General features: G+C 36.1%; 1 protein-coding gene across 1 annotated transcript in view; it reads right to left on the bottom strand.

Annotated features, from left to right (window-relative positions):
• SLC35F5 (solute carrier family 35 member F5) overlaps positions 1-16,890 on the bottom strand; it is a 41,294-nt gene that overhangs the window by 22,366 nt on the left and 2,038 nt on the right. Inside the window, exons 4-7 of the mRNA XM_017536031.2 lie at positions 14,463-14,606; positions 10,320-10,382; positions 7,805-7,886; positions 6,619-6,806 (exon numbers count right to left, since the gene is read on the bottom strand). Coding sequence (XP_017391520.1) covers positions 6,619-6,806; positions 7,805-7,886; positions 10,320-10,382; positions 14,463-14,606 — 477 coding nt within the window. The remainder of the gene's footprint in view (positions 1-6,618; positions 6,807-7,804; positions 7,887-10,319; positions 10,383-14,462; positions 14,607-16,890) is intronic.

Here is a 16,890-nt window from a genome sequence, read left to right as displayed (position 1 = left end):
AAAAAAAAAAAAATAGGCAGGTGTGGTAGTGCGCACCTGTACTCCCAGCTACTTGGGAGGCTGAGGTGGGAGAATTACTTGAGCCTGGGAGGTTGAGGCTCCATGACAGCCTCACTGCACTTCAGCCTGGATGACAGAGAGACCATGTCTCCAAAAAAAAAAAAAAAATTGCTTTATCTAAGTACTGCTGATATTATTCTGTTATCTAAATTATATTTAAATTTGGGAAAATTCTCCAACATTACAATATGTACAGATGAATACAGCATAATGAGAAATCTATTAAACCAGATGATGTGCATGGATATGGATGAATCTTGCTGGCTAGCTGGATTGAAAAATAAAAGGCTATATTCACTTTGGAAATTTAGAAATGTCCTCAAATTTTATTAATGTCCTAAAAAAATTAATGCCCAAAAAATTGTTAATTTACTGGTTAATTGTGATTGCTTTTCTCAATTTCAGTTTAGAAACACAACCCAAAGAGTTTTCATAAGTTTGGATACAGTGAAGGAAGTTTTCCAGCTATCAGGACTCTTTAAAAAGTAATTCTTCTCTTCCACTTATCTAGGTTAGGATGGAGAATAAGAAATAAGACTTAATTTGATAAAGCCTGGCAGGATGTGTATGTCCAAAGTAAATTAATTTTCACTGATAATTCATCCATTTTTTGTAGATAACACCTTTTAACTATCTGAAACAACACTACTATGAATATTCTAATTCTAGTACATGCCCGCCACCTGGTGTATAAGTACATGAGTGTCACTAAAGCATATACTCAAGAGATGGATTGCTGGGTCAAGCAAAGTAAACCATTAGCCTAATTGTTTTCGGTGTCTCTGTTACTTAACACTGGTTGACTCAAAGCGTTATCCCACTGAATGACTTATCTCTATTAAGAGAGGGGCAACTCTTGGTCTCTCTCAGAGCTTGTGGCTAAGTGGTGTTACACTAGTATTTACATTGCAAAGAAGCAGTAGAGACATATGATTGTTGAACACTATGAGAAGGCAGCAAGTGGTTAACAGCCTAGTAGTCTTCATTCAGTGCATACTGTACTCAAGGCTAATGCCAGAATGAAACTGTAGCAATGTGGTCCTGATTCCATCTGCAATCCTTTGATTTCCTAGATAATTACATTTGCCTATCTAGGTAAAATGAAGTAACAACTGGTGAGATGGGTAATATCAAACATATATGGCAAGAGAACCCACAATCTGCCTGCAGGTGAAGTGCTAGAAAAGAAGCAAATTCTGCCCTTAATCTTATCTGTCAGAGATTTTCTCCATGAACAGATAATGCTCACAGAGTGATTAGCTTTCTTGACCCACTTCTCTGACTATTTTAATACTTAAATATTATGCTCATTTTCCAAACAACCTCACGGGTCCATGCTAATACAAGGTAAAGAAATAAAAACAGATCACTTGGATAAGAAGCAGTCAAAGATCATATGAATTCTTCATTAGCTGTGAACTCTTTCCAGAATGACCTTCTCATTCTTTACCTCTCCCCAAACTCCAATCTCTGGCTCTTGTTTCCATAGCACCCTCATCATAAAAGAGAACCCATCTTAACCATGCTCCAATAAAAATTATCCATACATCTCCCTTCATTATTTCAGAGTTGAAGACAACCATTTATGAATAATTATAACAAATAATTAACATATTTCATAATTTCAAGAGTAGTAATACATTTTTAAGTTGTCATAAAATGTTAATATTTGACAAAAATTATATATGTTCAAGGTATATAACATGATTTAACATACACATAACATTGTCTACTGATTACCACAGTCAAATTAATTAGCACATCCATCATCACCCATAGTTACCATTTTTTGTGTGTATGTGATGAACACATTTAAAAATCTGCTCTTATTAAATGTAAAGAATATAGTACTATTATCTGAAATCTCCATATATATTAGTCCCCAGAACTTATTCATCTCATAATTGAAACTATGTACTCTTTGACTAACACTTCCCCATTTCCCTAGCATTTTACCCTCTGGCAACCACCATTCTACTCTTTGCTCCTATTTTAGATTCTACATATATACGTGAAATCATATTTGCAAGTATTTGTCTTTCTATGCCTGGTTTATTTCATTTAGCATAATGTCTTCCAGGTTTATCCATGTTGTTGCAAATGGCAGGATTTCCTTCTTTTACAGCTGAATATTACATTATATTCCGCCATAAAAATGTACTATATATATTCATCCATTGATACACACTCAGGTTGTCCCCATTTCTTGTCTATTGTGAATACTATAAAATAAACATGGAGGTCCAGACATCTCTTTGAGATACTGATTTCATTTACTTTGGATATATAGCAGGAGATATTCTTGAGAAAGCCAGTGTCACCTAAATTATATTTTACAGAAAAAAAATAAACCTAATAAGACAAGATATTCAGAGAAGACTGGCAAATACAGTAATCATTAACTCCTTTTGATCTACACTGTCCAATACATTAGACACTAGCCACACATGTCTACTGAGCAATTGAAATTGGCTGGTCTGAATTGAAATGTGCTTTAAGTATAATACATACTGGACTTAGAAGATTTTAGTACAAAAAAAGAATGTAAAAGAGAAATGTATTATGTAAATTGTTATATAATAATAACAGTCTTTATAGCAGATTTAAAGATACATGTGAATAGCCTTTTCAAGATTTTTTGAAATTATAATAAAACATATATAAAATATACCATTTTGATCAAGTGTACAGTTAGTGGCATAAAGTACATTCACGTTATTACATAATTTATTGATGAATAAAAATTATTCATCAATAATTTTTATATCAACATGTTGAAATATTTTTACATACAGTGGGTTAAATACAACTATAATATTCAAATTCATATCATCTGTTTCTTCTTCCTTTTTTAAATGCTTCTACTAGATAATTTAAAACTATATTTGTGGCCTGCATTTGAGGCTTATGTTATGTGTCTACTGAACAGCACTGCTCTTAACCTTATCTAAAGCTTATCATTCTATTAAGCTACATTTCCAAAAAGCTAATTTTCTCTCAGTATCTGCAGGGAATTGGGTCCAGGACCCAAACTCCAAAGGTATCAAACTCCAAAGATGTTTAAGTCCCTTATATAAAATGGCACAGCATTTGCATACAACCTATCCACATCCTTACATATACTTTAAATCATCTCTAGATTACTTGAACCTAAGACAATGTAAATAGTTACGCTATTGTTTTTTAATCTCTATTATTTTTATTATTGTATTTCTGTTCTTCTATTTTTTCACCTTCATTATTTTTGATCTGTAGTTGTTTTGATCCAAGGAGGCAGAACTCAAGGATTTGGAGGGCCAACTGGTATCTGGACTGTATTCTTCTGACTTCCCAAAGGAATGCCTTTACTTTAATGATAACTTGATTAATATATTCTGCTAGGTAAACAGCAAGAAAATCTTTAGGATTTGTAATATGATAATTATATATGTAATAAAAATAGTTTAAAGTCTCAAATATTCATGTTATTTTATTATGTGGGATCTCTGTTTGCTTGTTTTAAATGAGTGTAAGGCAGGACTAAAATGCATGCTACCCAGTTTTCAAAGGAAATGTGTAATAAAAGCATCCATAGTTGACCCTTGAACAACATAGGATTAGGGGACCAACCTTCATGCAGTAAAAAGTCTGCTATAACTTTTGACTCCCTCAAAGTGTAACTACTAATAGCCTAATGGTGACTGGAAACTCAATCAATAACGTAAGTAATGATTAACATACATTTTGTATGTTATATGTATAGTATACTGTATGCTTATAACAAAGTAAGCTAGAGAAAAGAAATGCTATTAATGAAATCATAAGAAAGAATATATTTACTACATGGAAATGAATCATCATATAAAGGTCTTCATCCTCGTCAACTTCATGTTGAGTAAGTAGGCTGAGGAAGAGAAAGGATTGGTCTTGCTGTTTTAGGGATGGCAAAGATAGATGAAAATCTGTGTGTAAGCATTCCTGCACAATATAGACCCATGTTGTTCAAGGACCAACTATATATGGTAAATATTAAAACAAGAGTAAAAAGATAAGAGCCAGATTAGGCTGCGCGCAGTGGCTCACACCTGTAATCCCAGCACTTTAGGAGGCTCAGGTGGGCAGATCATGAGGGCAGGAGTTTGAGACCAGCTTGGCCAACATGGTAAAACCCCATCTCTACTAAAGATACAAAAAATTAGCCAGGCATGGTGGTGCGCGCCTGTAATCCCAGCTCCTTGGGAGGCTAAGGCAGGATAATCGCTTGAACCCGGGAGGCGGAGGATGCAGTGAGGTGAAATTGCTCCATCGCACTCCAGCCTGGGCAATAGGGTGAGACTCCACCTCAAAAAAAAAAAAAAAGAGCCAGATTAAAAAGGTAATGGAGTGGGAGCTGGCTATGGAACATGATGATTATATCAGAAACTTCAGTTTAAAGGAAGAAAGCTACTTTGGGTGAGCACACAGCTCATCTGTAGGCAAAAAGGCAGGAAGGCAATAAGGAAAACCTGAGTTACACAGCTTATTGTCTATTAAAAGGAATTATCTCCCTTTCTTGGAAAAAGCAAACTTTTTCCTAACTTAAAACTTTGAGAGAAATGCATTATGTAAATTGCTCTACAATAACACTAGTCATTCTAGCAGATTTAAAAATAGGTGCAGATAATAGCCTTTTTAAGAATTATTTTTTGAAATTATAGTAAAACATACATAAAATATGCCATTTTCACCATTTTTAAGTGTACAGTTAGTGGCATAAAGTACATTCACATTGTTGTGCAACCATCACCCCATCCATCCACAGTATTTTTTCATCTTATAAAATTGAAACTATCTGTTAGCTCTCTGCTTTCACAATGTATTTTAAGTTGATATTTTTTAAAGACAATTTATGGTCAAAGTGACCCAAGCGTCTATTGACACAAGAATGAATAAACAAAAGATGGTCTATCTGTACAATGAAATATTATTCTGCTTTCAAAAGAAAGGAAATTCTGACACATGTTACAACCCGGATGAAGCCGGAGGACATTATGCTAAGTGAAATAAATCAGTCTCAAAAAGACAAATGCTATATGATTCCATTCGACATGGGGTACTTATGAGTAGTCAAATCCATCTAAACAGAAATAGAATAGTGGTGACCAGGGGTTGGGGGAGGCAGGAATGAGGAGTTAAAGTTTAATGAATAGTTTCAGTTTTACAAGATGAAAAAATTCTGTGGATGGATGGGGTGATGGTTGCGCAACAATGTGAATGTAATTTATGCCACTAACTGTACACTTAAAAATGATCAGGGCCAGGTGTGGTGACTTATGCCTGTAATCCCAACACTTTAGAAGGCTGAGGCGGGGCGGGGGGATCATCTGAGGTCGTGAGTTCGATACCAGCCTGACCAACATGAAGAAACCCTGTCTCTACTAAAAATACAAAATTAGCCAGGTGAGGTGGTGCATGCCTGTAATCCCAGCTGCTCAGGAGGCTGAGGCAGGAGAATTGCCTGCTGGGAGGTAGAGGTTGTGGTAAGCCAAGATCATGCCATTGCATTCCAGCCTGGACAACAAGAGCAAAACTCTGTCTTGGAAAAAAAAAAAAAGGTCAAAATTGTATATTTTACGTATATTTTATTATAGTTTCATAAAAGAATTCTTAAAAAGGCTATTATCTGCACATATCTTTAAATCTGCTATAAAGAATAATGTTATTAGTAGAGCCAGGGAATGGAGAAAAACAAGCTATTCAACAATGAGTATGAAAGGCAAAATCATAAAGTTAAAATTTTATAATCAGGCTAATAACATTGACATTAGCATTGCACTATTTAGTGTTATAAGATGCCCGATATACATTTGAATCTTAAAGGCTCATATTTAAAAACCTTGCATTAGGCTACTTCAAATGATGTGTACATAAAATAGCATGGAAGTTCATTTTTTAAATTCTGCATGTTAGAGTTCTCACTAACTCTGATAAGTCTCTAATCCTAACTTAGCCCAAAATAACAATACTTTATCATTATTCTGTGTGAAATCTTAAGCACATTTTTCAGTTTCTATATAAATATGACAACCAGAAATTCTATAGAAATATACCGAGTACTTGATAATATAATACTTAACCTCATTTATATGAATATAAAACTGCAAAACACTTATTTGAAAAAAAAAATCAATGCACAGTAAACTCTTATCTGAATATTTACTAGCCTTTGTGTGTGTGTATATGTGCGTGTGTGTATATATATACATATATGTATACCAGTGTAAAATAACTCAATTCATAATCCTGACCACAAGGCAATGCTAAATTCTGAAGAACTTACCAAATTGTGTGTGTTCATAAGTTTGTGTATCTATATAAATAGCTGAAGTGTTATAGGACTTATTGAATTCTAACTTTGAGGTATATCAAGCACTTACTAATTTGATACCCTAACTTCCTACTGGTATTGAATCACAGAGTTAAAAGTTATGATTAAACAACCTAACTGTCTCACATTTCAATCCTATATTGTTGATATGTATACTGTCTTAAAATTCAAGTTTCAAACATCATATGCAAACATATCATAAAAAGACCTACCACAAAGCAAAAAAAAAAGCTAATTTTCGCTACTTGAGTTGCAGTAAGTTTCCCCACAGTTTTCAGTATGGATTCTTGTTCTTTCACAGGATATGACATGCGAGACAACTTTGCTTCCAATGCATGGCTTGATGGAAGCTGTCGAATCTCCATGATATTACTGAACCTCACACGAGACTTTTTGGGAGCTTAAAAGGAAAAGCATAATACAAAATAATTAAATGACTCCTCTCCAACAAAAGTTGCAAGTTTTAATTTACTGATAAATGCATAAGCTCATCTATGATCAGAGTAAGACCAAAGTAAACCACAGGTATATCATTACCTGAGGCAGCTTTGTTCACTTAAGAGAGTTAGCAGAAAAAATGTTTTCATCTATAAAAATGTTGTAAAAGGTTTAAAATGAGACTGCTATTCAAACAAGGTTTCTGTAATTATGTACTGTATATACACAACTGCCTATTTCACGATTTTAGTATGATTATTATTTTAGTATTTCTAGTAAAACTTTATTTGGATTTTTTCTTGTGCATATCTAATTTATGAGAATTAGTTTCCTGGGCAAGCATGCAGAACAATTCTCTATAGGTCCATTCCTTGCAAAGGAAATTATGGATAAATACTGCACATTACGTTAAAGGTGGCATTCTTTAGTAAATTCACAGAAGCAACAAAACTCTTATAATTTGCTGTTAGGGTCATTGAGGGCATAAATAAGAGGATATTATTTGTTTTTTAAAAAAAGTATACACACACACACACATATGCATATATATACACATGTGTGTACATACATATAATGAAACCAGAGATTTCTCATATTTAAAAGAAAAAGCATAATACAAAATAATTAAATGATTCCTCTCCAACAAAAGTCACAAGTTTTAATTTACTGATAAATGTATAAGTTCACCTATGATCAAAGTAAGACAAAGTAAACCAAAGGTATATCAGTTGAAATAATACAAAATTTCCAGTTGAAATAATACAAAAATGATTGTACTATATTAGATTCACAAACCAGTCAAACTTCCAGAAGACTTGTAGGCTGAGCCAACACCATATGGAGCAGAAGAACTACAGGGTGACTTCATTTAACCCACATCATCACTAAGTTTTGAGGCGGCTTGAATAAAGCTAAACTTTCTACCCCTTTCCAAGTTATAGAATTCTAAGTTTTGCTTACTTTTTTCAGTATCAATGTTTGTGCTCTCAGGTTTTTCACTTGGAAGGTCATGAAATTTCACAGGAACATAGAGAGGTTCACTCTGGAATGTAATAGAAAAAATGTAAACAACAAATATAAAAGCTAATAGACTGGTTAAAATTTAAACGGATGATACACAGACACAAATACCATCTAAAATGTGGTTGTTCACCACCATGCTTAGAGAGCATAACTTTCCCAAAATGCATTTTCAAGACTTAAGAAAGGAAACTCAACAGATCTAAACAGGTACAATGACAGAAAAGAATCAGTTTACAGTTTGGAAATGTAATAAAACAATATTGTATATTACGATATTACATATTTAAATGTCATAAAAACATTCTCTCTCTCTTAGCTAACAGATACTATCTCAGCTAACAGATTATCTCTCATTCCTTTTCATTCATTTAACAAACACTGAGCTCCTATTATGTCAGACACTGTTCTAAGTCCTGGGAATGTAAGAGTGAATAAAAGCAGTCTCTTCCTCAGTGATCATGCAGTCTAACGGGGAAGACAGACAACAAACTGATAATCAGGTATATATTTGTATTTATATTTACCAAATTATTTCCTCTTATTGTGTAAAATTCAATAAAAAACTAAAATTCTTGAAGACCTTTACACAAAATAGCTACTACTTATCAATTCTTACTATGTATTGAGTACCAAGTCTAGATCAGTTAAGTATATATTTCTCATTAGCCCTCACAAAAATTTTATAGAATATGGCCAATGCAGTGGTTCATGCCTGTAATCCCAGCACTCTGGGAGGCTGAGATGGGCACATCACTCGAGGTCGGGAGTTCAAGACCAGCCTGGCCAACATGGTGAAAACCCATCTCTACTAAAATACAAAAATTAGCTGAGTGTAGTGGTGGGTGCCTGTAACCCCAGCTACTCAGAAGGCTGAGGCGGGAAAATCGCTTGAATCTAGGAGATGGAGGTTGCAGTGAGCTGAGATCATGCCACTGCACTCTAGCCTGGGTGACAGAACAAGACTCCATCTCAAAATAATAATAATAATAATAATAATAATTTTATAGAATAAAGCTGAGACATAAAGTAACCAAGTATAGACAAAAGAATTAAAGCCAGGTTTGTCTAGGCTACTCCAAGCAGTTATAAAATCCTCAACTGTTTTTGCAAATGTTCTTCAGATGATCTGTATTTAAGGTACATATCTCCAAATAGGCTAATTCTTCAAAATTAACAGAACTTTTTGTATTTCTTTATCTTTTAACTCGTGGTATAGAACTCTGCCAATAAAAAAAAATATTCAGTAAATGAAGGGACAATAGGTCTGGAAAGAGACATATCTCTTTGTTATACCGAACTTTTCATTATAGCATCTGGCCTAGAGCAATTTGACATATCCGTCTTACAGAGAATAGCAAGAATTAGTACAAGAGTAGTCAGAAAAACAGGCTGCCACCTCAACTGTGCCTTCTGTACTGATAGAGACAAATGATATTTTACTGATGCTTAAGATACTGGGGGAAAAAAAATTCTTCAGAGTACCTAGTAACCTACTCTGCATGTCATTGCAGTTCTAAAAAACAGAGAGACAAACAAAAAAACTCTACTGTGAATAAGGTCATGAAGCCAGTGCTTCACAAATTGGTATTAATTTTAGAGTAACTAAAACTTTTGTCAGATAAAATGTTTGGAAAGTAAACAAGTATCATTAGAAATATATTTTAAAGAGATACCAGCCTGAGCACATAGCAAGACCATGTATCTAAAAAAATAATAAAAAATTAGTGCTGGAGTATGCTTGTATTCAGGAGGCTGAGACAAGAGGATCACTTAAGCTCAGTAATTCAAAGTTACAATGAGCCATAACCGTGCCACTGTACTCAACCCCAGATAATAGAGCAAGGTCCTGTCTCTAGAAAGAAATCTAAAAATAAAAAATAAAATAAGAGATGCCTGAGTTATCATCTTAAAAAACCAGATTTTTATATACTACCTCTCCAACTAGATGATAAACACTTAAAATAAGTGACTATGTCATTACTTGATTTATTACCTGTCCCCTGGCAAATATGCACACACTCACACACTATAACAAAGCTATATTTTCAGAGACTATTTAACACATATTTGTCACTATAAAAAATTTGTGGAATAAACAAATGAATAATTTGCCTATATACCCTCAGTGTCAAAAATATCTGTTTCTAAATTATAATAATCATGCATGAAGTGAAAAAGCTGACTAGTAACAAAGGATTGTCTTTTACTATTTTCACTCCTTAACCAGTTTCCCCTTCCCCTCTCTCTTTAGAGGTAGCTAAATTGTTTACCTTTAGGCCCCAGGTATCCCTAAAGAGAAAAAAAGTACCAAATTACAGTCCGCACGACAGGCACTCAATACTGAGCTATATCTATGTTGTAATATAGCTTTGCTGCCACCAGAACGGTTTCAATTTTTCCTACCATCGCTCAGCTCCACCTCTCCATTCCTGATAAGAAAAGAAACACTTACCAAAGAACTATTCATAGTTGTATCTGTCGTGCAAGCAGCAAAGTAACCTTCAGCATCTGCAAACTAAATACAGATAACAAGATATAAAATTCAATTAAACTTACATTATACTGTAGGGCTAGTCAGACATGACTCAAAGAAATAGAAGCAAAAATCCAGAATCAACCTATAAGAGGATAACTGTTACTACTAATAGTAGCAGCTAATGCCACATATTCACCATTGCTACGAAGGTATTATTTTCATTTCATTATATTGATTAAGAATTTGAGGGTGAGAGATTTTTAATCCTGACAGTCAGGATTAAAAAGTTAGTCTAACACAAAAGCATGCGCTTTTCACAACATGTTTATAACATTTCAGATAAGTAGGGAAAGGAGGGATGGGTTAGTTAAAAAGTCAAGTAACAGGCGAAAGCTGGTTGATCATTTGAGATCAGGAGTTCAAGACTAGCCTGACCAACATGGTGAAACCCTGTCTCTACTAAAAATACAAAAAAATTAGCTGAGCATGTTGGCAAGCACCTGTAATCTCAGCTACTTGGGAGGCTGAGACAGGAGAATCGCTTGAACTCTAAAGGTGGCGATTGCAGGGAGCCAAGATCGTGCCACTATACTCCAGCCTGGGCAACAGAGTGAGACTCCATCTTAAAAAAAAAAAAGGGGGGGGGGAAGTAACTTCTCAGTATTATTATGAAATTAGTTTTGACCTCAAAAACCCCTGAACGAGACTGAGCACAGTGGCTCATGCCTGTAATCCCAGCACTTTGGGAGGCTGAGGAAGGCAGATCAGTTGAGGTCAGGAATTTGAGAGCAGCCTGGCCAACATGGTGAAACCTCATCTCTACTAAAAAACACAAAAATCAGCTGGGCATGGTGGCACACACCTATAATCTCAGCTACTCGGGAGGCTGAGGCAGGAGAATCACTTGAACCAGGAGGCGGAGGTTGCAGTAAGCACAGATCATGCCACTCCACTCCAGCCTGAGTCACAGAGCGAGATTCCATCTCAAAAAAAGAAAAAAAAAAAAACCCTGAATGATTTCAAGGCCTGGACCACACTTTGAGAATCACTGCGCTAATGCTAGATAAGTAGGACTTCATTTCATAGCCACAGCTAGTCCATCATTATCTCTGCTGAAAGTCTGAAGAGGTTAAATAACTTGCCCAAGGTCAAAACTTGGCAAGTGATAGAAAAGATTCAAACACTAGAGCCCATGCTATAAAAGAACCCCAACAAATCAATAACAAAAAGGCAGTCAATGTAGAGAAATAAGACATAGATAACACACAGGAGCTCTACTTTCCAAAAAAAATAGACAAAAGTAAACACAAACAGGTACATTAAACAAGATACCACTGTTTACCTTGTCAGGTTGGCAAATGTTGGGATTTTGGTAAAGGTTCAATCATGAGACTTAATGAGTGTTTAATACGTGTTTAATTATATACTGCTAACAAAGATAGGTATTAATGCAACCATTACAGACTGTAATTTAGCAATAAGAATTAAAAGCTTTAAAAATGACATTACTTGGCCGGATGCGGTGGCTCATGCCTTTAATCCCAGTACTTTGGGAGGCCAAGGCAGGTGGATTGCTTGAGGTCAGGAGTCCAAAACCAGCCTGACCAACATGGCGAAACCCTGTCTCTACTAAAAATACAAAAATGAGTCAGGCATAGTGGCGGATGCCTGTAATCCAAGCTGCTCAGGGGGCTGATTCACTTGAATCCGAGAGGCAGAGGCTGCAGTGAGCTTAGATTGCACCACTGCACTCCAGCCTAAGCAAGAGGGTGAGACTCTGTCTCAACAACAACAAAATGAATGAAGTACAAATATACTACAACATGGATAAACCCTGAAAACAAACAATTCCATTTTGTTTTTATTTTATTTTTTTGAGATAGTCTCAGTCTGTCACTCAGACTGGAGTGCAACGGCTCCATCTCAGCTGTCTGCAACCTTCGCCTCCCAGCTTCAAGCAATTCCCATGCCTCAGCCTCCCAAGTAGCTGAGATTACAGGAGTGCACCACCATGTCTGGCTAATTTTTTGTTATTTTTAGTACAGACAGGGTTTCACCATGTTAGCCAGGCTGGTCTTGAACTCCTGGCCTCAAGTGAGCCATCTGCCTCAGCTTCCTAAAGTGCTGGAATAATAGGCATGAACCACTCCATCAGGCCCAATTACATTTTTGTAAAAAATAAAAAATACACACATGAAAAGAGTGGCAGGATATATGTCAAAATATCATCAGTGGTTCTTCCTTGAATGGTAGAATTTATTTTCCTCTTTTTGTTCTTTGGTATTTTCTAAATTTTCAACAATATACCTATGCTAATACACATATAATTTATTCCCACATGTGATACGATGTGTATGTAATTTCTACAATGTATATGTACTACTTGTGCAAAGTAAAAAACATATATTCATATTTTGGTAAGTTAAATTTGTGTGTGCACATGAGTACACATTTCAGGCTTCACCTAATAAAAAATATTTTTGTTTTTTATTTATTTTTCTTTTTTTTGAGATGGCATCTCGCTCTATCGCCAGGCTGGAGTGTAGTGGCATGATCTTGGCTCACTGCAACCTCCGCCTCTCGGGTTTAAGCAATTCTCCTGCCTCAGCCTCCCAAGTAGCTGGGACTACAGGTTTGTACCACCACACTCAGGTAATTTTTGTATTTGTAGTAGAGACGGGGTTTCACTATGTTGGCCAGGATGGTCTCGATCTCCTGACCCATGATCTGCCTGCCTTGGTCTCCCAAAGTGCTGGGATTACAGGTGTGAGCCACCATGCCCAACCTATTTATTTTTCTTTTAAGAGACAGGGTTTCACCATGTTGCCCAGGCAAGTCTTGAACTCATGAAGCTGAAGAAATCTGCCTACCTTGGCCTCCCAATGTGCTGGGATTAAAGGCAAGAGCCACCAAGTCCAACTTCAGAAAGCAATTATTGAAAAGCCCCTGATTGTTGGGTGCAGTGGCTCATGCCTGTAACCCCAGCACTTCTGGAGGCCAAGATGGGAGGACTGCCTGAGGCCAGACTTTGAGACCAGCCTGAGCAACATAGTGAGACACTGTCTCTACAAAAAATACAACAATTAGTGGGTGTGGTAGTGCATGGCTATGTGCTCAGCTACTTGAGAGACTGAGGCAAGCAGACTGCTTGAGCCCAGGAGTTCAATATTATAGCAAACTATGATGAAACCACTGCACTGCAGCCTGGGCAACAAAGTGAGACCCTGTCTCTAAAAATAAATAAATAATTTTAAAAAGAATGTACTTATTAGATAAGACAAGAAACAATACTATTTTAACCCACACACACAAAAAATACACACAAAAGAAAAAGATTAATAGAAGCAGAAAATAATACAGTGGATATTAGGGTTTGGAGGAAAGAACAAATAGGGATTATTTTTAAGTCTGTGTACAGACTATCTAGAATGATGAAAAATTCTGGAGCTGATGGTTGTACAGCAAAGTAAATGTACTTAATGCCACTAGTAAACATTTAAAAATAGTTAAAACGGTATATTTCACATTATATATATATATTTAAATAAGAATTTTTAAAAGGATTAATGTAAAAAAAGTTTTATAATCCTTCATTCTCAATAATTCAAAATTTCTACTTCTATGAGGAAGACTTATCATTATATAAACTCACATTTCTTTCAACACTATGAATGAGCATGTTATATTACATCCAAGAATATAATTCGATTAGCCAAACATCTAAAGTATGTCCAGAAATATAATATTTTCATTTTAATATATAAAACTTTGAATTTATTTCCAGAATCCACCTAACAATTACAGGGTTCTTATCCAATCTGCAAATGATAGACTCTTGATATTCGTTTTATTCCTTACTTTCATCCTCATCTCCACATTACTTGATTTGGGCTAATTCAACAATGTTAAACAACTCAGAAAATGTCCTGGGGTAAGAGTTCTCACAAAATATTCTGATACTAAGTTGATTAGAAGAACAAATTTAAAATTTTGGGCAAAAGTAGGTTTTCTTATATCTACACTCACTTAACTGAACAACTTAAAATCTGACTGTCCTTAAAGAAACGAATACATCTTTAAACTTCCCTTCCCAACAGACACTTAAAATTAAAAACTTACAAAAGCAGCATGCTTTCCTCGAAGTCCTCTTGTACACTGTTGTCTCCATGGCTTCCAAATAATAAAGCCCAAAAGGTACAAAACAAACATAGAAGTTTTTGCAAAGGTGCTGAAGAATGGTTTGTTGTACTGGGTAAAAACATACTGTAGAGGAAAAAGTTACACAGACAACTATGAGATGACCTTAAATCTTATTACGCGTCTCCAAGATAAAGTCACTACATGATTTTAACTCTTTAGAAGTTCACTTGGAAAGGAAAAGTCAAAGGGATAACAAAAATATTTTAGATTCATTTCTGAATACTGTATTTATCTTGCATACAAAAGGATATCACCAAACAAAGCAGCAACAACCTCCAAAAATAAGTTTGTTTCAACATTCATTGAAACCCACTATGAAACAGTGCATATGCTAGGAGCTAAAGAAAAACAAGACAGGGCCACGCATGGTGGCTCACACCAATAATCCCAGCACTTGGGGAGGCCAAGGCAGGCGAACTGCTTGAGCCCAGAATTTCAACACCAGCCTGGGCAACACAGCAAAACTCTGTCTCTACAAAAAAATAGAAAAATTAGCCAGGTGTAATGGCATGCACCCCATAGTCCCAACTACTTGGGAGGCTGAAGCAGGAGGATCCCTTGAACCCACAAAGGTTGAGGCTACAGTAAGCCATGATCAAGCCACTGCACTCCAGCCTGTACAGCAGAGCAAGACCCTACCTCATAAAGAAAAAAAGAAAAGAGAAATAAGGAAAGTTATCCTGCCCTTGGGGAGCTTAATATCTAATAGAGGAGACATATATATGAAAAGAGTACAGCATAATGTGCCAGGTACCAAGAGCAGGGTTCAGGATGCCATAAGACCACCAAAAGGAAAATGACAAATTTCAAGGTTATGGAAGTTTTTCAGGTAGACTATTTTTTTGGTTTGTTTTTAGTCTATCGTGAATATAAACTCACAATTTTTTATACCCTAAGAAAAGAAAATTCCTAGTTACATGCGCTAAAAAGGTGTAGAAAAAACATGACAACCCAGGAGGAACATGCAACTCTAGGATGTATGGTGGTCAGCACCATTTTACACTAAAAGAAACGATGGCTCCAGGCTAGGTGCAGTGGCTCACAACTATAATCCCAGCACTTTGGGAGGCCAAGGCGGGTAGATTACTTGAGGTCAGGAGTTCAAGACCAGCCTGGCCAACATGGTGAAACCCTGTCTCCACAAAAAATACAAAACTTTGCAGCACACAAGAGCGCGCGCCTGTCATCCCAGGTCCTCAGGAGACTGCAGCAGAATTGTTTGAACCCAGGAGGCAGAGGTTACAGTGAGCCAAGAGGGCACCACTGCACCATTGCAGCCTGGGCAACAGAGTGAGACTCTGTCCCCCGCCTCCTCGAAAAAAGAACCAAAAAAGAAACAATGGCTCCTACAAAAAATGGTCAAATCCATGTATGGAGCAGAAAATGTACAAGATGAGCCCAGGGCATCTTGTGGTGGAAAGAAAGTGTTAAAGATTAATAAGATGCCGGGCACAGTGGCTCATGCCTGTAATCCCAGCACTTTGGAAAGCCAAGGTGGGTGGATCACTTGAGGTCAAGAGACTGAGACCAGCCTGACCAACGTGGTGAAACCCAGTCTCTACTAAAAATACAAAAATTAGCTGGGTGTGGTAGCAGGCACTTACAATCCCAGCTACTCAGGAGGCTGAGGCAGGAGAATTGATTGAACCCAGGAGATTGAGGTTGCAGTGAGCCAAGATCATGCCACTGCACTCCAGCCTAGGCAATAGAGTTAGACTTCATCTCAAAAAAAAAAAAAAAAAAAAAAAAAAAAAAAAAAAAAAATAAAAAAAAAAAAAAAAAAAAAAAAAAAAATTAATGTGGTCATATTAAAAAGACTTAAAGAATTCCAGCTAATAAACGTAAAAATAAATACAAAAGAACTCAAAAAAAAAAATCACCATTTTGCAAATCCTAATGTAATACTCTATCTGGACAACTTAAACGTGGATATTCAATTATTACCTAAAAGTTGATGAGGAACTTTACAGTACTTAAACTGGCATCACCTAAAATGAGACTTGAAGTCATTATGTATGTCAGGCTGGAATAAGAAGCACTCAGTACCCCCAAAGTATTCTTTCCTAAAAACTAAACCTAAATCAAGACTTTACACCTAACTACCACTTTACTACCACATTACTAAATGGTGACATTGTTTTGCATCCTGATAATTATTTCACTAGAAAGTATTTACAGAAAGAATTTAAATTTGGCCGGGCGCGGTGGCTCAAGCCTGTAATCCCAGCACTTTGGGAGGCCGAGGGGGGTGGATCACGAGGTCAAGAGATCGAGACCATCCTGGTCAACATGGTGAAACCCCGTCTCTACTAAAAATACAAAACATTAGCTGGGCATGGTGGTGCGT

This window comes from Cebus imitator, unplaced genomic scaffold (genome assembly GCF_001604975.1).
Source record: "Cebus imitator isolate Cc_AM_T3 unplaced genomic scaffold, Cebus_imitator-1.0 Scaffold95, whole genome shotgun sequence".
NCBI lineage: Eukaryota > Metazoa > Chordata > Mammalia > Primates > Cebidae > Cebus > Cebus imitator.
The sequence above is the reverse complement of the archived record's forward strand: the minus strand, read 5'-3'. Positions and strand labels throughout refer to the sequence as shown.